Source organism: Anopheles maculipalpis, chromosome X (genome assembly GCF_943734695.1).
Source record: "Anopheles maculipalpis chromosome X, idAnoMacuDA_375_x, whole genome shotgun sequence".
In the NCBI taxonomy this organism is placed as follows: domain Eukaryota; kingdom Metazoa; phylum Arthropoda; class Insecta; order Diptera; family Culicidae; genus Anopheles; species Anopheles maculipalpis.
The window spans coordinates 5,308,660-5,333,866 of record NC_064870.1 but is presented as its reverse complement, the minus strand read 5'-3'; the positions used below and the strand labels follow the sequence as shown (position 1 = coordinate 5,333,866).

Sequence of the window (25,207 nt, the reverse complement as noted above, 5' to 3'; positions counted from 1 at the left end):
AACAGAGGCCCAGCTGTGTTTTGAGTGTGCGTCCCATAGGAGAGAGCGAGAAGGCATGCTTATTGTTGACAACGCACAGCTGGTTGTCAATCGTACGTTCCGAAGGTGACGTTACATAAGACGTTTGCGTTTGAAAATGTCTGTTACGACACTGAGAGCCTGCACACGTGTATTGCTTGTAATTTTACAATGAAATTGCATTTATGGGAGCGTGGCGCATACACAATCCACCTTCACGAGGCAACCGAGAAACAAAGAAAAAATAAATCGTAAATTTGGGGTTTTTTTTGCAGTTACTCATCGATTTCAACAGTTTCAAACTGCCTTTCCAGTATGTATAAAAGAAAACTAAACGATTTGAGTTTTCGTCAAGTTTTTTGAAAACAGGATATCCACTTTTAGTCCTTCAGCTCTCACGGATAGTAATGTATGGTTATAATTTTTAGAACAGATTTACTTCATTTCATGGAATGATTTTTATTAACTTACAATCACAAACAGTTAACCATCTTGTTTTTTTGTTCGATAGTTATTTTTGGCACCGAGAACAATTAAAGCACTATGCGGAGGGGGACGAGAGTATAACGATGAAGCAACGCATGGCACCAAAATTTTAAAAATCAAGCCAACTAAGCAAACTTGAAACAGCTTAAAGCGAAACGTTTGTTCGCATCTCTTTTTGTAACCAACAATTAAGCGAAGAAAAGCAAACTGCTGTGCATCTTGCGTTGTGGGTATCCTACTTTCCCTTGCTAACTTTGAAGGCGCGCATTACCTGTTCGTCCCTTATCAGTACCTGAATTTTCTGTAGCGCCAGTATCAGACTGATAAAGTTGACCGCGTACGTGGTAACGCACACGATGCACATATCCTCCAGGACGTAGTACAGCAGGTAGGCCAGGTACAGCGATAGACAGTTCGACAGCAGTATCAGGTAGCTGTTGAGCCGGGAGATGGCTAAATGGTCACTGAAGCTGAATGCTGCCACGATAAAGTAGTAAAAAATGCCGTAAAATCCGTTCGGTACGTTGAGGAGCGAGTTTTCACCGAGAACCGGTCCAACGATTCCAAATCCGCGCCCGTATCTGGATAGGAGAAAGAAAAACAATTGAAGTAGAATATTAGTGAACCTTGCAGTGTCCTGGTGGATCGAGTCGCAGACGATCCGGTATAGATAATGCGCTAAACTGGTTCGAAACTCTGAAGATGTTGACGGGAAAGATGGGAGAGATATTCGGACAATGGAAGAAGGCAAATTTAAAATTTAAAAGCTATAAAACTGAGGCAGTGTTAAGATATTAATTGGGCAATGCACACAACATGAACAGATTATCCCTCAATGGTAGCCAATATCCAGCTGTTTTACGATGCAACTTTTATTGCGAACAAATGTCGAGCGCTCAACACCAGTAAGCACAGGCATAGCCAGACATGTGCTGCATGTGCAGTTTGATTTTGGGGGCATTTTTTCGGGCGGTTTGGCATATGTTATATGATCCGTAACTTGTTTGCTCCTTTTCAACGTTGTCTTCGTTCGGTTAGTTCCATTCTACCGATCTACCCGGGTCACAGTAGTAAGGCTACTGACCGGCAACAAATTATGCAGACCATAAAGTTTATAGCCTCTAAACGCCAAATTCTTTGAAATTCGCAACATTCGCCAGAACCCGACTTCCCCCCCCCCCCCTACACCTCCCCAGGGAGAGCCATCAAGCAACTGTATATGCAAATGATGCTGCTTGTTGTTGATTAGTCATGATTTTGTCTTTTTTTGCGCCTCTGCAAAAGCGCTTCCTTTTTTTTCGTCACTTTCCGGTTCGATTCACTGGAATTAATTTTAGTAGTCTATAAAAAAACCCCCCTATCCACTTTATGATATTAATTTGAGTGTGTGCGCGATTGTATGGGACAACGATTTCGGAGAGCCTTTGGTCTCTTTTCACCGGTTTTACGAGCTGCTAGATCATGCCGACCATATAATGGTTTAGACGAGACTAATTGATTCCCCGTAGTTGGATGGTGTTTCTTCATCGCTGCACTAAGTTTATACCCCACATAGTAACGATATATTGGTAGGTAGACTGATGGTAGAGGCGAAAACTGCACCGTTTTTCACACGGCAGAACCCCCGGAGTTCAAATCTCATCGGGACCCGTTCCTCCGTAGCGAGGACTCGGGCCTATCCAACTACGTGATATCATCAAGTCTAGTCAGCCTTTAGATGACCGGGCATGGCCTAGGACCTAGGGTTGTTGTTATGCCAAGATGAAGTGTACCGGCCCTACCTTGAGGTGAACACCTTCGTGCAGCTGATGCGTTCGCTAATGTCGCACATCGCTTTGTAGGAATGGTCATGTTCGGCACGCAGCTCCACGTAGGATGTGTACAGTGACAGCAGGAAGCCACAAACGCTCAATCCCACCAATCCTACCGTGTACGAACACTTGCAGTTGCCCGTGAAAATGCTCATCCTGATCGATGCCTCTCCGGTCCTGGCGGGTGGTGGCGTCGATTCCCAAACAGCTGCTATTGTAGCTTGTAACGTTATAATTGCTAATCAATCACTTTCCGGACCGGGTTTTTGCAATATGGACGTGTGACTTATTGGGCAGCGGGCATTTTTCCGGGTGGTGTGCGTGTCACTAAAATGAAAAGAACGGAAAAAAGCGAACCAAAGCGCGTACCGGCTCTTACTGTCCAATCGATATTTCTGTGCGAGGCGCCGGCCAAGAAGTGGTGTTACGGGCAGATCTCTGTTCGCACCGATAGCGCTGCACCATTCTTGCCCAGCTGACGTTTGACGCTGTGTTTACATGCCCGAGAGTGGTCAACAAACAAAGCTGCGAGAACGGGGTGAGCTGTCAGCATTGGAGCTTTATGAGGGTGCGGGTGTAGCAGGGATTTTTAAAATGTTCAGTTGAAAACGTCTTTTGCGGGCGATTTTATAATTTCATTCGTGTCCTATTCCTTCGATTGGATGTTCATCAGCCTTTTTATTGACGTTTCGTGGTCTAAATTAAACTTCCAACGGATAGTTTTCTATTTCCATTTGCTCGCGAATATTTCGATTGAATTTTCTTTGTGCTTAAGATTTTTTTCTTTTGAGTTGAGTGAATTTTCTGAGCTCTGGAGCTCTCATGCATTTCTTGATGAAAGGTGTCAGCGCGTGTCCCTACAGAACCACCGTCCCTTGAGCAATTCTGGCAGAGCCGCCAACCTGAACAGATGGAAAAGTTCTCTCTTTTTCTGGTAACGAACAAACAACGTCAAAATGCCAGGAAAACATAAATGAAGAAAGCAAAACATAGGGCCAAAAATAAGACCAACTGTCAACCAACAGGCAGCAAACGACCGCAAAGTGCCTCTAGTCTGTCAAATGGTTGAAATATGCGATGCTCTCACAGTGTTAGCAGAATTGATATTTTTGATTAATTTTTTAAAAGAAATTTTGTTTTCTTTCTTAATATTTGAGTTTTTTAAAATGGGTTTTTCGTATCTTTTTTTGTGTTTTTCTTTCCTTTCACTTTTGCGCTGTATATTTTTGTTTTTTAACTTGAAAGTAATAAAATTTCACGTCTTTTTTATCCTTTTTAATATTTTCTAACACAGTGTCAGTATTTCAGCATGTTATCTTAATTTTTTGTTAGTGTTTTGTTTTGAGGATTTTATTTGTTTGGAAACAGAAATAAATTAAATATATATTTGTAAAATCGTCAAAACAAATCCTCGGGACGTACAGTGAAGAGAAAAAAATCTACAGTATCGAAAAAATTCGGATCGTGAGAAAGTGTCAAAAATCTTTGGCATACCCTGTATCACAGATCGCTATTGATACTGTGCGCTTGTAATATGTAAAGTATTTTACATAAATATGTAGCTCACAAAGGAGCTTGTACCTTCGTTTTTTTTTCTGCAATATTTTTATATTACATAGTTTATAATTTGTATCATCGCTATTGAAAGTTAATGTAAAAATACTGTCACAGAATTAACTGAATCTACAGTTAAAATAGATAAAGTACCCTGTCAGAAATAGAGTTACAACGAAGAATTCAAATCGTGTACATCTGAGTTTCCGGAGAGTTCTACTGTAATTGAGCGAGAGAGCGCACAATTCAAAAAGCACTCAAATCACTCACGCTATCAAAACTCACGGGCATCGATAGCTCGCACACTTTCACGCTCGCAAACTTTCCGCTTGTGCTGTCTCACGCGCGCTCTCTCTCTCTCTCCCTTTCTCATACGATTTTCTTTACAACGGCGCTCGCACGCTCTACCCCTCTCTGTCACGCTGCTAGTGCTGTTCTTTTCCAGCGCCGTATAAAACGCTCGTGAAATTGATTAGGCGCTCACCCGAAAAAAAAACCTGTGTGATTGCGAGATTGCGGTGGCGCTGAGCGAGCGCTCACAGGGGTTTTCATTGCTGCCAACCTAACGACGCTGCACGGCTGACCGTTCAGTAAGCGACCGTACTGGAGCGCAGCAGTAGCGCAGAGCAACGGAGCAGCAGCAGCAGCAGCAACAGCAGCGGTAGCCACTATATAGTAGCAACAGCAACCCAACACTGTCCCGAAAGTGCTGAAGCAAAAGAAAAACGAAGGTTGTTGTCCGGTTAGCCTGGTTTTTTGTTGTTGTTTTGCTGGAAATACGAAGCATCCAATTCACAGTTTTCAGTGACAAAAAAAGCGGAAGAAAAGTGTGTGTATGTGTGTATATTTTTTTGTTCGTTGCGTTACGATGGTGTGTGCGAGTGTTGATGGTGTGAACACGGGTTTTTCTTTTCGTTTTTTTTACACACACACACTCTCTCTCTCGCTCTTCCATTTTGGCAACAATGCGTTTCGTGTACCGAATGTGAGTGTGCGAGAGGGAGAACGAACGGGAAACGCGTACGGTGCGCGCGCGCACGTGAACGAGAAAGAAAGAGAGGAAAGCACACGCACACCGCGGTCGCCGGAGTTTGGTGCAGTATACCTTGGTTTTCAGCGTCCCGCACCGCGTATCCGAAACACACCCCACGTGTCACTTCACCTTTTTTTCCATCCAGTACGCTTCGCACGTGGAGCGTGAAACAGAGCGAGAGAGAGCGAACGCGAGAGTGAAGGAGAGGGGGCGCGTGACACGGTCATTCCTGGAAGCAGGAAAGAAGATGGCCCCCAGGAATGGTCGAGAGAATGCGAGAGCATGTGTGTGTGTGTGTGTGTGTGAAGCGTGTCCGCTTGATGCCTGCCGGCTAGAAAGAGAAGGAAAACAGGCAACGGGAAACAATCCCGCAGACCCGGCCCTGGCCCTTCCATCCTGTTTCCCTTTTCCACACTATCAAAAAAAAGGCCAAAACCCTTCACTCAACACACACACGCGCGCGCCGTGCTAATCTTTCCGACCGAGGAAAGGAAAAAAGCTACACCAAGCAAGTGGGCTAGAAAAAACGGTTTTAATATTTTTTTTCCGCTCGGGCGCAAAGATCTTGTTGGAAAATCACGAATGGGATAACTTTTTTTGAAAAAAAAACGCCCTTCCTTTGGCCACTTCATTTATCAACTTCCAGAAGAACCACTCACCCACCCACACCCCACAATTTCTTTACCTTTCCCCTTGGAAGGGAGCACAGCAGCAGGAGGATGATGGGGTTGTTGGGAAAGGAAGCGAACCCCGACATCGGGACCTGGAACGCCTCCCCCGGAGCGATGTGGTTGGTGGTGGGTTTTTCTATCTGTGTATGTGTGGAAAATCAGTGCAGAAAAGTCGCGCGGCGCTTTTCTTCTTGTTTGTGCTACCCAGTGTGTGTATGTGTGTGTATATGGTAAAGCATTTTTCTTCGTAGCAGTTTTTCTTTTATTCTTTCTCTTTCTCTCTCTCCAAATCACCATAGAGCCTAAGTATGTGTGCGCAAGCGCACACCTTCTCCTTGTGTGTGTGGAAGGAGTGAGGAAAAAGAAAAACAGGAAAAAAGCGTTTCAAAACGCCAGCCGGAAGGAACAATATAATGCACACACATACAAACACACATTCATAGAAAAAAAACAGTAGTGTTGGGATAAAGGTTGGTTTTTACTTTAATTGGATCGGAAATTTGGAAACTTTTTTCCAAACTTTCTTCGTCCGCTTCTTATTTGCTAGCCGCGAAACGTGCGTGACGACGCTCCTAGCAGCTCGCAACAGCTTCAATTAATCTGCACACACACCTATTGGTTTGATTGTGGTGTGCGCGATGGAACAAACCATGTTCCCATCTAAATCCATCTTGTAAAGTTGCTCTTGTTGTTATCCATCCCCCCCCCCCCCCCCCCCCCCCACAATGAAAAAATGGCCATCATCCCGTGACGTAAGATCGTGTGTGCGCAAAGAACGTGCGTGCGTGTGTGTGTGTGTGTGTATGTGTGTCCCTCGTTGGAGCGACTCCGCTTTTATACTCTTCATCCAAAAGGCACGTCCTGGCGAAACAATCAACCTTCTCAGAAAACTGATTTTTAATTCACCAAATAATCATACCCGCACCCGTTCTTCCTCTCTTCGTGTGTCCGTGTTCCCCCCCCCCCTCCGCCTTCCGCGTGTGTGCGTGCGTTGCCGACGTGTGCGTTGCCGTATCTCTGTGGGAGGGAGTGTGTGCGTGGTTGCATGCATGTGCGCGCGCGCGCATGCCCGTGTACGTTCGCGTAATTGTAGTCGTGTGTGTGCAACGAGCCAGGGTATGTGTGTTATGCAAATCCCCGCACACCGTGTGTGCGCGCGCGATCGACAGAACAACCCGATCCGCGTACCATCGAGACCACCAAACCACACTTACCTCAGGGTGTGAGGCTACCAGCCACGGCGAGAAAGAATTGGCGTAGAGCCGTCGAGGCGCCGCAGGTCGTCCCGGTAACGGTAGAATCTGTGTGTGCGTGTGTGTGTGTGTGTGTGTGTGTGTGTGTGTGTGTGCGCTCTCGAGAGGGGGGTTGAGAGGAGATCTGGGTGAATGTAGTGGCGGTCACTGCGAAACCTCTGTACGGGTACGGGGAGGAAGTGTAGTGTAAGAAAAAAGGGGTTTAGGGAGAGGGGGAGGTGGAGTACCGTGGAAGGGAGTGGAGATGGAACCAAAGCAAAACCCGCAAGCAATCAAGCCATGTCAGCAAGCAACTGAACCCTGGGCGGGCGCGCACAGAGGTTCACAAACCGGGCAAAAACGTATCCCGTGAAAGAGAGAGAGAGAGAAAGAGAAAGAGCCGTACCGCAGGAGGAACGGCGGCAGTACAACAACAACAAAAAGGAACGCAAAAAAGCCCTCTTCAACCCTACCAACCAAATATGCAAGCACGAGAGCCCCGGCCGTAACCGCACAACCAATTGCAAGCAGTAAAAGCAGCAGCACCAACGCTGGAGGCAGAATCTTGCCGTAAGTTGCAATAAGTACTAGCTTTATAGCGATAGTTGTTCTTTACTTTAAGGTTTAAATATGTACAACTTCGGTTCTGGATGCCCTGTTGAACACATCGGGTGGAAATCATCCGGATGGAACCCTAGCTTCGGTGCTCGCTACACGTTTTGTTGTGGATCGGTAGCACACGCCAGTGCCTTTCCCTTGTGCGGATAGGAAGCCGAGAAGTGCCTGGAGTGCCCGTTTTATTGGGCCGTCGTTGTTCTTCAGGTTATAGGTTTTTCGGATGCCTGTTGACCATCGTCGGGACAAGCGAGTCGTTGGATGGGACGATCGTCCAGATTTTACGACACCGAGATCACTAGAATGGGGCGCAAGAAGAATGAAGTTTTAGAGCATCCCGAAATGCCCGCAGGTCCCGGTGTTTGCAAGTCTCCCTACATCGGAAGAATGATTGCATACAGCATTGGACGGTGTCCACCGGAAATGGTTGTTTAGTCTAAAATAAAGCGGTTGGCGAAACCGTGACCACCTTTGGCAAATTTCTGGATGTGCCTGGGTACCGCTCGCAAATTATGCATCACCGCCCGTTTTGTTTTGTTTTGAGCATAGCGACTGTACTGATGATGAAGGACAACCCAGGACAAGCAAGTTTAACTGCTCTACTACCTTGCCCTGCTTACTGATTACGACACCTCTGACACCGCGCGGCACCGTGGCCGGTATGCTGTAAGGAACCGGCTAGGAAGCTTCGCCGACACCCGGAGGAAAACCAATTCTACGTGCAAATGAAAGTACTTACACCACGGGAAAGTTAATTAACTAATTAACATCCGTGCCCGTGTGTATCTGCTTCTACTCCTGTAATCGGTGGTAAAGTCCGAAGTTGATGTTGTATTTCACCCTACGGGTGGCGGCACACAGCTGGAGATGAATCTTTCCTTAGATAGGCAATAAATTAAAAATGCAAGCTCAAAGCTCCATACCTCGTGCAATACACGCGGGTATGTAGATTTTCCTATAGTTGCAGGGACATCGTAAATACCGGGTTATTTAATTACATGTGTTTCGAGCGGAACTTTTTGTTTAATTAATCTTGCTAAAGCAGCAGACTCTTAAGCTTGTAGGACCCGCACACCGATAATCAATTGTACTTGGGTTATGTTGCTATTAGCAGGCGCCAAACGTGTCAAAATCGATTAGTATGGCTATGCTATATAACAGCTCACGAGCGATTTGTAGATTGAGATCTGGACCACTTCTCAGAATTGTCTTAGCACGTCACCTCATTTGCTGTCTTGGCAGTAAGCCATATTTTCTTGGAATATCGCTCGACATATTGAGCAATTATTTCCATTACGTTATTATTTACGTGAGATTCAGTGCCGGTTCATTTAGGTTAACTTGAACGAATTGGTTTACTGCAGACTACAACCAACCTGTGGTGAACCATTACCATGCTTTACCTACTCTTCCCCTGTGCCGATCTTCATACAGCAGGATCAGAGATCAAATTCTCCTTCTAAGTTCGTAAGACCTGTCATCGAATGGCTTACTAGGCTCGCTGATACCACCGATACCGCTGATTTGGATAGACAATCCTCACTACGCAATGGGGTTTGAAATCCGGTCCTGCCGTGTAAAGATCTAGTCGCATTCGGATAATTTGCCCGACTGTTTATCCTACTGCGTGATTGTCAGCAAGTCTAGCAAGCCATTCAATGGCCGACGTGACCTTAGTAGGTTGTCAAACCAAGAAGAATCCTAGTCCTTATGACTGTCCAGCTGCGGGTATAATCAAGTCAAAGTATCCAGAAATTCCCTAGGAATCCAGCAGAAATCTCTAGAGTTTGTATTCAACACAACGACTAAAACGAATGATTGAGTCCATGGTGGGAGAAATCTGTATCAATGCAGGGTGCTGTTAGAAGACGAAAATTTGCGCATCCAAACCCGAAACGCCATTCATCGTAGTGCAGATTTTGTTTGGAAAGTACCAAATCAATAAACCCACTCCGCTACGTCCGCGCTTAGCACGAGTCTTGGTCACTCTAGCTTGGTCTGTAGCTATTCCCCAAGACCCTACACCGAGCAGAATGGGTAGCTTGTTGTGTTTTCTCGTACAATTCAAACAGTCCACTGCTGCTGCCGGCGGGTATATTCTGTAATCACATTTGAGTGTTGTTTGTTGCATGATTCGCTCATCTGCCACCGCCGAGATCGCACCTAACCATGTGGCTGGCAGTGGCCGTTTTGTTTGTATAAACAAAACCGTACGCTAATGGTTGGTTACTCCTTCGCTGCGGACGATTATATTCATCCCTGCCATTTATACCCCGGGTGGTGGTCAACTGCGTTATCGGTTGTTTGATGTTGTTACGGGTGGTCAATGCTATTGTTATCGCTCATTAAGCGTAACCCTCGCGGGTCGCGCCTTTTGCAAACTTGACTTCTTTTCCATAGTGCATTACAGGCACATGTAGAGCCTTTTAAACGTTGGTACAATGTACTTGCGGGCTTCTCCCATAGAAAGTGAATCTTTTTTTTTTTGACAGGCTCTCAATAACTGCCACACATTTGATGGATGGTGCGTCAGTAGCGCGACCTTGAACGAAGCATTACCGGATATTCGGTAGGATATTGATTAGATTTAAATTTGTCACCATCAGAAAACCCCTCCCACAAGTAAAATGGGAACATTTCGTACCATAATCTAGTATTCACATCCGGAGATAATGGTGGTATTAAAATGGTGTCCCACAAAGTTTCTCCTCGTGGGTTATGGTCTTGCTTTGACGTTTTACGACTGTAATTCCCTGTAATATCCTGTGTGTTCTTCTGCCAAGGGAAGACGGTTGTTGGCAATCGGCTCGGAAAACGTCACGCACACATGTGTACACGTGGAAGAGTTTCTCTAACCTTGAAACTATCCTCTCCTCCCCCCCCCCCCCCCCCCGCCTAAAACAAACTCCGGGGCAATAAGAGATGCAGTTTTTTTTGTGTATGTTCTTCTCCTATTTCTTTTCTTTGCCTCTCCTGTGCAGTTTTCAAATCCAAATGTTTCGATATTTTCTGAGAGTTTGTGTGTGTGTGTGTGTGTGTGTATGAGAGAGAGAGAGAGAGAGAGAGAAAGAGAAAGAACGGAGAGAAAACAAGGAATGTGTCATTCTTCAGATTACATTATTGCAACATTCGAGATTGCATGGAACTTGCCGACTATGTTGCTGTAATGCTCTTTAAACAGCTTAGTAAAGGAGTATATACAGTTGTTGGAGTTAAAAATATGCAGCTGAAATGTGTCACAAATTGTCTAATAGTTATGTCTCAATAGAATCCTAACGACATCTATCAGTTACCTATAAATCCTAACGACTTACATCTTGCGTGTTCGATTCAACATATTGAGGTTTGTTTTATGACCCGGAAAATACTGTATTCTCCTCTTGTGGCACGCTGCATGGTTGGAACAATCATCAGCCCTAGAAGTCCTTGAATGGTGTCTCTATTGAATCAAACTTCTTTTTTTTTTTGGGGAGGAAGAATTTATTACCACCCATAAAACCCAATATATCCCAAACACCAAGACTCTATCCAACCGCAAAGCGAAGTAAAAAAAAAAGAATTCGGCTCCACGACACACACAGCTGTTGCAGTGTCTGAAGAGAGGAGAATTTTCGTCGAAATACTGCTGCTGCGCGTAGTGGAGCTTCGGTGGTTGAAAACTATACGATGCCAAGGCGCTTTTCGCTCACTCCAGAGGGGAGGAAGAATTTGCCGAATGTTGATACAGGTGCATATGACGCACCGCTGCAACATCCCATCCGATCCCTCTCTCCGTTCAAATAAGTGTCTTTAGCGGGTTCTGCTTTAATCTTGTGGAAGATCATAAAAAAACGCACCTCTGCAAGATTCGTTAGCGGTTCGCGCGAAGTGCAAATAATATGCTAATTCGATTGCAGTGTAAAAAAAAAAAACTGCACATACGGAAAGGTATATGTGCCCATGTGTGTGTCGAATTAATGATGCTAAAGATGTGTGATCTGTGGGCATGGCTTTGTGTTAATGCTTTCGGTACATAAAATTAAACTTTTACTTATGGGTTTATATAATATTAATTAACTATCAGTTTTTTATGAAGACCCAGGACGAATGATAATTAATTTGTGGAGGATGCATGTAAGTTTTCTTCTTCGACACTACAAGCTGGCCTGTCATTTTCGGTTTCTTTGATTTTGATTTTTATCCATTGCTGAATGTTGAATGTTGCGTACGAGAGGGCATGAGACTTGGTACGCGAACCACATATTGCACTCCTTACAGTGACGTACAATTGAATAAGACCTCTTAATGATGTCCAAGAGGCCTTAAACTGTTGAGCAACCATTAGCAATTAAACTGAATCTGAATAATTATCCCAACGAGTTTGACATTTCATACATCAATTTGACAGATTGGTTTTTTGTAGAATTAATGGTTATAAATGGGACCCCCGTAGTGAGGACTGACTATCCAACTACGTGGTAACAGCAAGCCTAGTAAGCCACCTGATGGCCGGCGTGACTTAGTAGGTCGTTAAGCCACGAAGAAGAAAATGAAGAAGATAGCCATAAGTTCTTAATCGAAGGCCTTCTGCTTACATTTCAATTTACATTTAAACCGCGAAACGTCAAAGCACATGCCTCCCATCAGCGGTGGCAGTTCCGGTAGTGAGACCTGGCTATCCAAACTACGTAGTATAAACAGTCTCGTAAGTCATCTAATGGCCTAGCATGAGGAGGCAGTCTGATGACTTCTACCAGACGATGGTTAAGTAAGTTACCTGACCCAACTTAGGTGTTGATTATGTTATTGGCATGAAAACACAGAGACGGTTCGAAAGAATAATCCCGGAACGAATCGTAAAGACCGGCGCCATTGTCGCCTGACCGGGCCCGGGTGAGCGGTCCTTTCGAAGTTATAAATACGAATAACCGCTACGAAGGCGCGCTTTTTCTATTGTCCTTCGCTGTAAAAATGCATTTTAACATTCATTATTCGTATTGAAGCGAAAATTAATTATCGTATTTTTCGTAAATTCCTTTTTCGTTTTGTTTTGCTTTTTGGCATTTTTGTATGCGCTTGGTGCGCCTTTTGCAATGGAAAATGCAACAAAACTGTGCAATAAAACCTCGAACTCATAAATGCAAAACTGCACATAGACACAACAAAGCAGCAAAAATGAATAAAACGTGGAAGAAACGATACAGAAAATCTCAGACAAAAAAAAAAGAAAAGAAAGGGAAACACTGTATTATATGGCATGGGAAAATAAAGCAACAAAAATTCGAAAAAAAACATAAACATAAACAACCAGATCTTCTCCAGCGAAGATCGTCTCCACTTTTATGACCACTCATAATGGACTGATGGTGTGTGTGTGTGTGTATGTGGGGATTAAGGGGTGAGGAGGGGTGTTGTGTGATGGAAGAAGTGAGGGGGTGGGGATGGGGGAGGGGTTGTGGACAAGGGAGTGTATTTAAAAGCGCGCCCACAATCTCTACAGAATCCCATCCGAATGGGGTTTGATTGTTTATTTATATTTATCTTTCTCCCGTCTCTTCTCGCTCGCTTGTTGTGTGTGTGTGTGTGTGTGTGCTTTCTTTCTCGCCGCACCGCTCAAGAGACATCGGCCAATCAAATACCACCCGCCACCCACCGTGACTGCACGATCGGGAAGGGAGGAAGCAGTAGAAGATTTTATGTGTGTTTGGTGGATTTGGGTGTGCATTGTTCGCGGGTTTGAGAAGTACACCACCACCACTAGTAGTGTGGGTATTTCGGGGCTTTTTTTTTTGGCAAACTTTTAATAAACACTTCTTTTACTGCCTTGCTCGGTTGTTGCCGGCAGCTAAGAAGTGGGAAAAATGGGAGTTGCTGGTGTGTGGACCTGTATTTTTCATTGCAGCCTACACATTTAAATTATTTTGTAATTGGATTGAATCACATAATTAAAAAGAAAACGATTCGATTTCAATTCAAACGGAATTGTCGATCGAAATCGTAATCGTATACGTTTGAACGATTTCGATCGAGAAAAAACACGCGTGATCGACTTGTCAAGTTGCGATCTGTCAGATGGATGTTTGTTTACGTTGTGACTAGCGTGTAGTCGTATAAATATGCCGTGAACAGCCGTGCAAAACTTATGTTGTACAAATAGAGCGTTGTAAAATTACTTTATTAAAAATAATCTTTCCCAAGAACATTCAACAATATATTTACACTTTTTAGTGCAAGGCTCACACTAGCAGGGTGTTTGGGATGAGTTCATTGTGCCAAAAACTCGGTCGCTGGTCGTAATAAATTCGATCGAAATGGACCCTATCTCACAGCTCCATCGTTCGGATTTTTTTCGCATGGTTCTGTTAAAATTTTATATGGCATTTGACAGCTGACAGAAGCTTCCAATTTTATCGAAACAACAACAAAAAAATAAACACAACAAAAATTGTTCGAAAAATCATGCGAAAAATTCGCAACGATGGTGCCTGTGCCACAGGCTTAATTGTCGACAAAATTATCGACAGCTCGAAGTTTTGATAACGATTTGTCGCTAGGTATTGCGATTTGGATCGACATCGAATTCTATATACGATTTCAAGATGAATTTAGCAATCATGGATTTATGCATTTACTGAGGGGAAATTAGCAGCGTAGGATCTTGCAGTTATCATTAAAAGAAGCAGTAATTAGAGCAACTTTTGCTATTATTTTTTGCGTACAATCCTTTCAAATTACTGATACGGTGTGATGTAAATAAGCTATTGAAGACAGAAGAGAGTAAAAACGCTCAGGAAAAATGTCTCTATATGATTGCAATCTTCCACTAATTGTATGTGAAATTCCACTGTATGATTGCAAAATTGCCCACCGAGCTTGTAATATCCCACTATCCATTTGAAAAATTCCACTGAGTGATTCCAAAGTTCGATTATGTGGAACCGAAACCCTGTATGCCGATGCCACCCATTGTAGTACGAGCTGTCACACTGTAAACACATCAAACCATTGCCTTGACAGCACATTCTAAAATGTGCGTTTTGCTAGACCGTGATTGTGAGATTTTGTTTCACCAAGTTCTTGACTGGTGTGCATTAACACACATCTACACAAAACAATCACGACCAATGCTGAACAACTAGAGGGAGGAAAAAAAAAGCAACAAAACCCTTCATTAGATGGAGGAAAACTACCAGCATACGGTGTCTGCACGAGAGAGAGCGAGAGCGAGCACGAGATTTTCCACCGAGTTGCACGGTAACACACGGGTCCACGCATCCGCACGAGGAGAGCCCACTGTGCGAGAGCTGCCCGTGTGCTGTGTGTGTGTATTGGTAGGCGATGCGTGAAGGGCCGTGTGTTGGTAGGGTGGAAACGTGTACAGTGAAAAACCCCCTCGAGTGTTAATAACCTTTTGTGTACAATGGTGGCTGGGCGTGTTGGTGTGCGTGCACTGTTTCGCTGCATTCTTGCTGCTCTTGCATCTCTTCTTTATCGAGCTTTTTTTTTGTTGTGCGTTAAATCATGAATGCGTTTGCGGATTGTGTGTAGTTTTCGTTAAGCCGGGAGCTGTCACTCTCTCTTTCTTACTTTCTGTGGAGCACAGCAGGAAGCATAAGGAAAAGGGCGATGGAAGGTGGTTCTGCCAGTGACATGTACTAGTGTTGGTGTGTTGGCAGGCAGATAGCTTTTGGGTCTTTCCCTTTTGGTCGATACAACCATGGTGTTATGTAGCAGCAGCAGTACCAGCATCGATGGGTTTTCCTTTGTTCCGGGTTGATGGTCTCGACGGTTTATGCGCTGTTCTTAGTAAGAGAGAGAGAGAGATAGAGAGAGAGACAGAGAGACAGAGAGACAGAGACAGAGAAAGAGAGAGAGAGAGAGAGAGAGAGAGAGAGAGAGAGAGAGAGTGAGAGCAGATATTTTATCTTGCAGTTGTAAGATTACAGTAGAATCTGAATGCAGTAGCACGTCGGTACTTATGGCTAAAACATCCAGAGATAACATCACTAACTTCACCAATAATACCCCCAGGGATTGATATGTTTAAATACACCTCCTTGCTCTACCTTTCTTTATATACACAAACAGAGACACACAGGCACACATACGGACACGCTGCTAATTCCATATGACCGTTCTTCATGGGAAAAAAGGCCCAAAACTGTCTTTATTTACACCACAATTCTCGCTAACCCCTAAAAACCTTGCATCTGCTCATCCTCTCTGTGGATACGTACAGTAGATGGGACGGATGGTTTTGCACTGGTATGCGTGTGTACGCGAGGCCTATCTCGAGCATGCTGTTTATCGCCCGCTGGCTTTAACCAGGTGGCGCTTAGAAAAAGAAAACACAAGCACACATATACAGGGAACATATTCTAAGACCAACAGAATAGTGAAGGTCTACACGCACGCAGTCTCGCTTTTACATCGCTATCTCGCTGCCACGCTATCTCAACCTCGTGTTTCGCACTGCTGCAAAGGTAGCAGTTTTGGCATAAAATCTAGCCACCCCCAAGACAAGATACAGGGGAGGGGATGGAATGCACTTACCCTGTCAGCCTGTCAAACTAAGCTCTTGTTGATTATGTACATCCAAGTGTATGTGGTGACTTTTTGAAAATTCTTACTGATTTGCTACCTAGATGGATACCTATCATATATAGGAATACATGCTGATCATCCAATGGCTAACGTGACTTGTTGATACGACGTAGATGTATAAGTAGAGTCCTCCCAGTCCCAATATCCGGGTCTGCAGTGTGAAGAGCGGCGCCGCGTCTCCCCAAGGTCGGTAAATCATGATGACGTACGTAAGATAATTTTGGAAGCGCTTAGTGGCACTGATCTTTACGCACGGCAAGATCTTGTATCCGAATCCCATTTGGGTAGTTTCGAAGTACGCAGAACTGACGAGAAAACTAAGTCAAGGAAACTAGAAGTCTCAGGAGAATACTTCTTGAAGGCAAGAAGCCAAAGAAAAGACTTAATCTGGATGGTACCGTGTCCCAGTATCCAGTTCTGACTAAACCCAGCTGCGGGTAAAATCAAGTCACAGAAATCGGAATGGTAGAACCAGACCTCTCGATTCTGTCGATCCTAAGGACCGTTCCTCGGTAGAGAGGTCTCCCGAGGGCTGGTGTGACCTAGAGGTCATCAAAGAGGAAGAAACAGTAATAGCAGAGTGTTCAGAGGACACGCTTTGGATAGGTTTTGACACCGATCTTGTCATGTGAAAATTCCGGTCCACTACCACTATGTACCCAGCATCCATTACACCCGATAGAGATTAGTTAAGGGTTCCAATGAGTGCCTCTAAAACACTTAATTTCAACAATTAGTCCTTTCACACGTCCCAAAAAATATCGGGGACTAATGCCTGATATTGTTCCAAGTAGCATTTTTTGAGATTAGTAAACATACTACTGTGTCCGAAAAGTGAGGCGACATTGGATGTCAAATTTCGCGTGCCTCAAAAAAAGGCCCTTGTTTTTATTTGTCAAAATGCATGTTTTTGACAGTTCTGCAACGTTTGAAATCACACCATCAACCCGGCTGGGAGTGACAGTTTGTTTTCGGAGCTGCGCCAAGTGTTTTTGTTCATATTGACCATGTCCAAGCTTGTGGAGCGCGCGTCGCCCAAATCAAGGATTTGGTGGACAACAATCGTCGGTTGACGATGCCGAGACCTTTCAGAACCTCGCCCTCCCATACGGCCCCTAATTTTGAGGGAGTTTTTCGCAACAACCTGGCACCCATATTGTTCCGCAACCGCCGTATTCGCCAGATTTGGCACCAACCGACTTCTGGCTGTTCAACAAGCTAAAACGGCCGCTTGAGGGGAACACCTTTTTGACACTTATCGAGGAGATAAAAACCGCAGCGACGGTGAAACTAAAGGACATCCCAGCATTCGCGTATTCCACCTGCTTCAAGGAGTCCGGCTCTCTTAGAATAATACTACCCTCGAATATCTAGACTACTTGGGACTTGTGGAATGCTTAGAGTTTGAAACGTTCGCCTCTTAACTATAATCAAGTAATTTACAGATATATCATTTTGAACTAACAGATCCTTAAAGTCAAAAGCAGATGCTCCCGTTTTCGAAAAGAAGCAGATCCTCTCCGTCTTTCGCTGTGAAATTTGAAGCAATGAGGCTCTTATTTTAAGAGACTGTATACCTTGTGAATGTGCTCATTGTTCCGTAAGTCACATTCCGGTCTCCATCCCGGTAAGGTACAGCTTAGCACACGTTGTGTGTCGAAATCCATACGGCTGATGCTGGAAACAGATACAGTGTGCCTCATAAGAGGTAGTAGTCATCCTTTAACCCACCTGGTGTACTTCGTTTCACAAAACAAGCGTTCTTCCTACTACTTCCACCCAAACGTTGTTGATAATGTACACACTCCTTAGTTGGTTTTGGCTGGAGAGGACACAAAAAGCAAAACATTCGTGGGCTTTGGGGATATATGCACTTGCATCATCATCTGCTGTTAACGATTCATACGCGAGGGAGCGGAGCTGGATGGACAAACGTATATAACCTGGAGCGCTGCCAGGCTCTCGCCCCGGTACACGATGCTCGTTCAGTATGCAAATGAAATTATCATTCCTGACGCTCTCCGGTTCCCTGGAACACACTGTTTTTGCAGCAGAATGTGTTTGTGTGTGCACTGGCTTTGGTTGAAAGAGTTTGGCCGAACGGCACGCAGGCGCACATCCCGTGACTTCTCGGCACCTTATCCCTTAGGTTTCTCGGGGGTTTTTTTTTTCGATTGTAGCGCGTTTTTCTTCTTCTGCTGCTGTGCGTGACAACTTTTGGTGTTCTTTTGCTGGTGTGTGCTCTCTAGTGTAGTTTTGTAGCAAGAAGTGGTCACACAATCCTTCGTATACGCTTAGAGCGATACATGCCTTACAAATACGGAACTATTCAGGTACCATCATATGAGTGTTTGGAGCCTACCACATGTCCAACACTCAACATCAACAAAGTCACAAAGCTAGATCAATTGTGTTCGTTCAGTAGTAGCAGATCCCCTGCTCTGATGCTCTGCTCCAAATAGAGATACAAGCTACGACCGTACAAACACAATGTACTTCACGTGAGTTCTTGGCGCAAAATATGCAACCATGCGAATGATCCAAAATCTTCACAGCCGCACAGATCTCCGATTCTTAACTTCCCTCCGATCACATTCCGTACGTGATTAGCCAATGGCAGGGAATAAATGGTGAAGATACACCTCACAAAACCCATGCCTCAGCGAAACCAAAGTCCCAAATCCCAAAACGAAGAATTCTAACAATGTGATGCCGCGAGTAGGAGACGAAGACAAGAATTGCAAAACGATGACGAACGCGCCGAAACGGACGGAAATAAAAGAAGGTAGAACACACACAGCAGGTGAGTGTGTTTGGCACCGTTGCCTCGTCTCGGTGACGATCTCCGTGGATCCTGTTGATCCGCGCGGACCATGGGTAAAGCCTTTCGAAAAAAAAAAAAAAAACTGTGGAGACGAAAATAATTACCAAGAGAGCAGCAACTAAGAGAAACCAAAAAAAAAAAAAGGAATGAGAATAGCCCGACCGCGGTACACTCGATCAAGATGCGGAGAACGCGCGCAATAACACACGCAAGTCTTTCAGTTTCGCTGGACGAGTTCACCGATTAAGGGCGATAATGGGGGGATGATGATGTTGATCTCTGACGGGGTGTGTGTTGGTGGTTGGGTTCTATTGGTTTTTTTTTCTCTGTTGGTGGTTGTTTTGCAGATATATACCCATGCACCCATGCACACCAACACAGCAGCGACGCACACCAAAGCGAAACAGCGCGAGAAAGCTCCACCAATAACCTTGTCAACCGAAGCGGAATGAGATCAACCGACCGCAACACATCACCGCCTGGGCGGGGTAGACTTCGTTTAGGGGCGTGAGGTGCGGGCAGGAATTGGGGACTCCTCCCGACATGGAGAGTTCAGCTGTCGCTGGGTTGGTCGGATATGTGGTGCACAGACAGCGGGATAGGCTCCCCGCGGGCAGTTCATGCGGAGCGAAGAAACGATCGCTTCAAAAGGGCATTCCGAAGTGGAGGAGAGTGTGGTGGTGGACCCGGGGTGCTTTTGCTGGTCGATGTCGGATGTCTTGCAGAGAGACCCCGCACGTACACGACGGCGTACGTGCGGAAGAGCGAATGAAACAGAGAGCAGAAGCCCGCCAGGCTGCCGAATCTCGGCAGCAGTAGTGTGCCCCGTGCAGGAACGGCTAGCGAAGGCGCACGCCAGGGAACCAGTCCGGGGGAAGATGAAGATCGCCGTTTTTGGAGCAAACCTTGGAGAGATCTTGGAGAGCAAAAAGGGATTTTTCACTCGGCTTGTGAGCTTTGGATTTTTTTTTTAGCTTTGGAAGCATATTTCCTTCCTTTTTTATAGCTCAGAATATTTATATATATATATCTGTGTGTGTATTTGTATGTGTCTGCTCTTATATCGTTGTATTGGTGAACGTATTATGGAAGGGAGTTTCGGGCAGGAATCAAGGCAAGAGAAGTCAATTTGATGGACCATCTCTCGGCTTCTCCGACCCACACCGAGTGAAGGCAACCCTTGATGTTCTCGCTCATCACACACAAACACACAAACACATGCCCACCCTCCAAGTTCACTTGCCTTGCCGAACCGCGGAACACAGTGCCTCTCCTCAATCTCTCCGGGCGTTTGTGGCGTTCATTGACCGGTCAATATATTCCGTCGGTGGTAGGTTTCGCGCATCCTTTACCGTCTCGTCGTCGTCGTCGCTGGCGTTGTGCAATTGCTGTGTGCTCCCGCTGACCATTCTGCTACCCCCACCCCATATGCTTCGGGATCATCCAGCATCCGGGGAAGCGGGGGATATGACTCCTTATGCGAGATTATTAGTGTTGTTAATGGTAGCGAACAGTGCAGAAATGTCAAAGTTGTCATTAAGAAAACAAATACCCTTGCACACCGCCTGTGTCCCGGGGTGTATTGGGGGTACCATTACCCTTGCAGAGGGGTGCAAGCCCCGATGCGTGAAGATGTAGTGAAGGAATTCCTTGAAAGATGCTTGCTTAATGACCTATTTACTGCCGGCAATATTGCTGGACAACAACTAGTCGTGAATTGAGGTATCATTAGTATCTTTACATATTTATTGCACCTCACCTCAACTTAAACTGTCGGATTTATGATCTTTACCTTGAATTTCATGTCTCGCATTTGTTCGTTGCACCCTTCGAAAGCGTGAGCCCCCCGTGTCAAGAGATTATCCGTATTGAAGCAAATGTATTCTACAATTCGTAGTTGGAAGCAATACTCAAAACTAGTTAAGTGTATGGATGTTTGTTTAAAGTTTGTAGTCATGCATTTGCATCAATCTTTGCACAAGCAGGTGCCTAAAATCATCGGCAACTCCGGTGAATTCACACAGCAGGGAGTTCAAATCCCATCCCGGGACCGTTCCCCTCTGTGGTGAGGATTAACCATCCAACTTCGTGGCATCAAGCAAGTCTAGTAAGCCATTAGGTGGCCGACGTGACCTTAGAAGTCGTTAAGCCATATTGTGCCAGCATAAACTTACTACAAATTCATTTTTTCTAAATTTTTTGTTGTAAATGACGCTCAGTTCTCCAGGGTTATCTCTTCACTGTCTCTTTTGATCCTTTTTTAGTACAAAAGTGTGCCAACCCTGTGCGTGTTAAATTTCTTATCTAAGCAATCTAAGCAATATTTAAGTAATTATACAAAAATAAAAACAAAACAAAAAAAAACGAAGTCTAACAAAAGTTTTGTCCAAATTCTCCCATATCTTTCATTTGCAGATCCCGCAAAACAATGGCGCCAGTTGACACAAGCACATGACGAACGTAAACAACATACACGCGGCCGCCCCTCACACCCCCCCCCCCCCCCCCCTCCCCAGGTGCTGGGGTTCGCCCTCCGAAAAACTTGCGTAGCGAATAATCGATTGCGCGAACGCCACACACGGATCGCAACAGCATCATCATCCTCATCACCAACACCACCAAACACGGGCAACAAACGGTGATCGACCGGCAGCATCTTATGCTACATTTGCGAAAACAGAACAGCATGCGTTTTTCTTTGCGCGCGCTCGTGTGTGTTCGTTCGGGTGCACAAACCGTTTATGCGTGTGTATGCGTTATGCTGGAAAACAACCACAGATTGTGTTGGGGTGGTGCGCACACAACAGTTCCAACCCACCTTCCCCACAACCCCCAACGCTGGGATATGTTGAGACACGGTGTGCGAAAGAGAGAGAGAGAGAGAGAGAGCAAGTGAGTGAATTAAGTGAAGCGCACACACACACAAACATACACGAACGTGCGTGCAACACAAAAAGCGCTTTGTTGTTTTTTTAGGTGTGTGCGTGTGTGTGTGGCGTGTTGTTTGCGTTGCGTGTGTCATTTTTTGGGGGTGAGTTTTGGGAAGGTTAATCGCCACTCACGCACTCATGAACTGTCAAAATAGTGACCCCGTGTTGGTGGTGAGCAAATCGAAACGTATAGGCGTGAATGTATCGGGAATGCACCGGTGAGCGAGCGCGAGAGAAAGAGAGAGAGAGAGAGAACGCGTGCGTCTGTTTATGCATGTGTGTGCGCGCGCGCGCAATGTGAGTGTGAGTGCAAATCGAATGGCCAATGAAGGGCGGTGTGAATAGCGAAACGCGTGCGTTTTTCCGTCCCGGTTTTCTGTGGAGGGTGGGATGGGAAGGTGGTGGACCACACAGCCAGACAGATTTGTTGATTTTTTCTTCTTATTGTTGTTTGGTTGTTTTTTTACTACTCGATTTTGCCAACCATCAACGCTGGTGGTGTGTGTTTCCTTTTTGTGATTATGAAGTTATTGCCCAAAAGGAAACTATTTTCTTTCAGATTCAGGTGCTAACCGGGCGGAATTTTTGACGTTGTTGGATGGAAAAAGGGGAGAGGGTGTTGGGGGAGAACATTTTCTTCACCCATCAGGTTGACAGCCCTGTTGTGTGAGCGGTGTGTGCGCACGTGTGTATATGTGCAAAGCACCCCTCGGCCGTGTAATTATTGACGTGTCTCGTGCGGTAAGCAGACTTGGGCGAGATTTTTGTTTGTTTGATTGTACTCCGTGCGCACAGTATTGGCACACGGAAACACACACGAACAGGAGCCAGCGATGTGCTGTGATTTTCTTTAACGTTCGTGTCTGTGTGTGTGTGTATCTAATGTATTGTGAGAATTTTCCAAAGCACAAGGGATGGGGGTGAGTAGTGTGTGCGTGCGTGTGTGTGGAACCTACAAATTAGACGAATTTCACACACACACACACAAACACATGTATGGAGGAAACAATAGAGAATAGAAGAACAAAAAATAGTACAAAAACAATACTTTTTCCATGCACAAAAACGCACACACACACACGCATTACACTATGCAGTGTGCATTGTAGCGCGTGGATGTGCGTGTGTGTGATGCTTCAGCTTTTCTTTTTTTTTAATTGGCAAGAATATGTATGTATCTACACAAAGTATATGTTGTGTTGCGCAATCTCCAATTGAGGCTTTCCGGATCTGTGATTCTTATCCGTGTGTGTGTGTGTCTGCCCGCATGTGTGTGTGTGAATGTGGTGGGTTGCGGACGCTTGTTTGTTTATTTGTTCCTCCGTCTTAATTTTCGCTCGTTTTTCCTTCGATCGATTCACACCAAAGACACACACAAACACATAACCGCGCCTGCAGGTGGGTGATGTGTTGTTAGATTGTGTTGGTTTCTGCCGTATACGTCATCGTCCACTGTTTCGGCTGTATCAGTGACCCGGTACGTGTGTGTGTGTTTGTGTATGCAACAAAATTGCAATGTTATCCTTTCGATTCAGCTAATGTAGTAGTGCAACAGCACAGTGGTGTGTGTGCGAGCGTGTGTTGTCAAAAGTGTGCGCCAATCGGGGACCACCAACACACCGACGGGACGGATGATGGGACAACAATACCGCCTCAATCAACCATCAGCACACACATCCGTAGCGAAATGTGAGAAGTCATCCTTGCGCGCGCGTGTATGTGTGAGTGTGCGTGTGCAGTGCGCATCCCTTCGTTCTGGTGTGAAAGTGTTTTCTCCGAAGAATATCCTTGATTCATTACACAGTGTGCGTGTGTGGGGGTGGGCGTACGTGTGCGTGCGCGTGTAAATTGTGTAGTGTGATGCAGAAGAAGAGAGAGACGCACACACACACACACAACGGGCCCACCATCAACAGCAGGCTTTTCTGCCTACCCAACAGCTGTCACTACACAGAATACACAATCCTGCCAGCGTGTGGTGTGTGTCTCCTCTTTAAAAGCTAAAGGCCAACCGTGTACTGATCTTACTGATCCGCGTTTACTTACATGCTCTGTGCACGTGCAGTGAAGCTGTGTGCGCAGGTGTGTGTCCTTCTATTCTGCAGCGTGCCTGGTCTCCTCCATCCAAGCAAAGGGAAAGCATAAAATAAAGCAAAAAAATCTATAGGCACAAGGGTAAAGCGCCCCAGACACGTTCCATGACTGTATCTCGGGGCTGTGTGCGTGTTTGTGCATTGTGCTGTGTGTGTGTGTGTGTGATTGTGCGAAAAAATGTGCATTAAAAAGTGAATAAAAGTGTATAGAAAAAAAAGGTAATAAAGAAAAAGTTTCCCAAAAAAAAAAAGTGCACGTGTGTGTATGCGTGTGTTGGTGTGTTGTTGGTGAAAGTTTGTGTTTCGCGTTTGTCGCGTGCTTTTTTCGTTGTTTCTTCGTTCGTGTTTTTTTATTTTCCTTCCGCGCTATCGATTCGCGTATGTCCCGTAGTGCGAGGCGCGCGCGTGCATCCGTTCCGTTTCCGGTTCCGTTTCGCGGGCTCTCTTGTGTAAACGCAGTTGGCGGGCGAGCGCGCGCGCGCGCGTGTGTGTGTGTGTAAGCACGCGGCGCGGGTACCTATGTGCGTGCAGTTGTTAGGCTGCCGCCAGTCGTCCACTCGTCCGTCGTTGCCGCCGCCGCCCACGTGTGCGGCTGCTGCAACAATACACGTGGCTTCGCCGACCGGTCGGCAACACGGGTCCGTCAGCGAACCGCCGCCACCGAACGTGGCCCCGGAAGTCGGTCTGGTCCGTTCCCATCCGCACGCACACACACAACACACCACCCACCAAAGCCACCTAGAAATGCAGTGTCGCCGGGGTTGAAACGACGAGCCAGCGATGGAGATACATGTGAAGCAGTGCAAGCAGCGCAACAAACGACGGGAGCGGGCCCAACGTATGATCGCCGAACGGGACAAGGATGCGGCCGCGGACGGTACCGGCAACCGGGATCCGGACGACAGTGCGGACGACGACAGTGGGCCGGTCAGTCGGGAGAAGCCGCACCGGCCACCCGTACGGCGGAAGCGCAAGGAGAAGGAACCGTCGCCCGTACTCGAGGAGGACATTATCGATGGGTACGCGATACTCGCGTTCAAGACGTACGAGGATATTGAGGTAGGTTTACCGCTTTTCGGTTGCATCCCAGTAGACTCTCGTTCCCCGAGGTTGTCGTCCTGGTACCTACTACTAGTGTTGGGAAATTCGTTCCGAACCTATTAAAGGAACGGAGAGAACCTAGGGTAAAAACGTAGTTTTTTTTTGCGCCTACATTTTCTTTGTCCATTAGAATATTAAATTCGTACATTCGAATACCTTTGCCTTCCTGTAGAAAGTTCCATTATTTCACAAAAGAAAAACACAACGCTTAAAGTAGCAGAGCATTGCTAGAGTTTGTTCTGTTTGGGTTTTGGAA

General features: G+C 45.7%; 5 protein-coding genes across 5 annotated transcripts in view; 1 reads left to right on the top strand and 4 right to left on the bottom strand.

Moving 5' to 3' along the window:
• Window positions 1-25,207, bottom strand: part of LOC126568348 (vacuolar protein sorting-associated protein 16 homolog) — a 335,612-nt gene that overhangs the window by 93,957 nt on the left and 216,448 nt on the right. The window lies entirely within an intron of this gene.
• LOC126559745 (GATA zinc finger domain-containing protein 1-like) overlaps window positions 1-25,207 on the bottom strand; it is a 357,373-nt gene that overhangs the window by 189,776 nt on the left and 142,390 nt on the right. The window lies entirely within an intron of this gene.
• Window positions 733-2,470, bottom strand: LOC126560948 (vitamin K epoxide reductase complex subunit 1). The gene is made up of 2 exons (XM_050216902.1): window positions 2,286-2,470; window positions 733-1,085 (listed from the first exon to the last, which is right to left on the bottom strand). The coding sequence occupies exons 1-2, from the start codon at window positions 2,468-2,470 to the stop codon at window positions 740-742; spliced, it is 531 nt and encodes a 176-aa protein (XP_050072859.1). The 3' UTR covers window positions 733-739.
• The window catches only part of LOC126561343 (40S ribosomal protein S15Aa-like), a 108,254-nt gene continuing 89,249 nt past the window's right edge, over window positions 6,203-25,207 (bottom strand). Inside the window, exon 4 of the mRNA XM_050217443.1 lies at window positions 6,203-6,213. Within this exon, the coding sequence (XP_050073400.1) occupies window position 6,213 (1 nt within the window). The 3' untranslated portion in view covers window positions 6,203-6,212. The remainder of the gene's footprint in view (window positions 6,214-25,207) is intronic.
• Window positions 24,579-25,207, top strand: part of LOC126560048 (nascent polypeptide-associated complex subunit alpha, muscle-specific form) — a 79,965-nt gene continuing 79,336 nt past the window's right edge. The window contains exon 1 of the mRNA XM_050216246.1: window positions 24,579-24,909. Within this exon, the coding sequence (XP_050072203.1) occupies window positions 24,631-24,909 (279 nt within the window). The 5' untranslated portion in view covers window positions 24,579-24,630. The remainder of the gene's footprint in view (window positions 24,910-25,207) is intronic.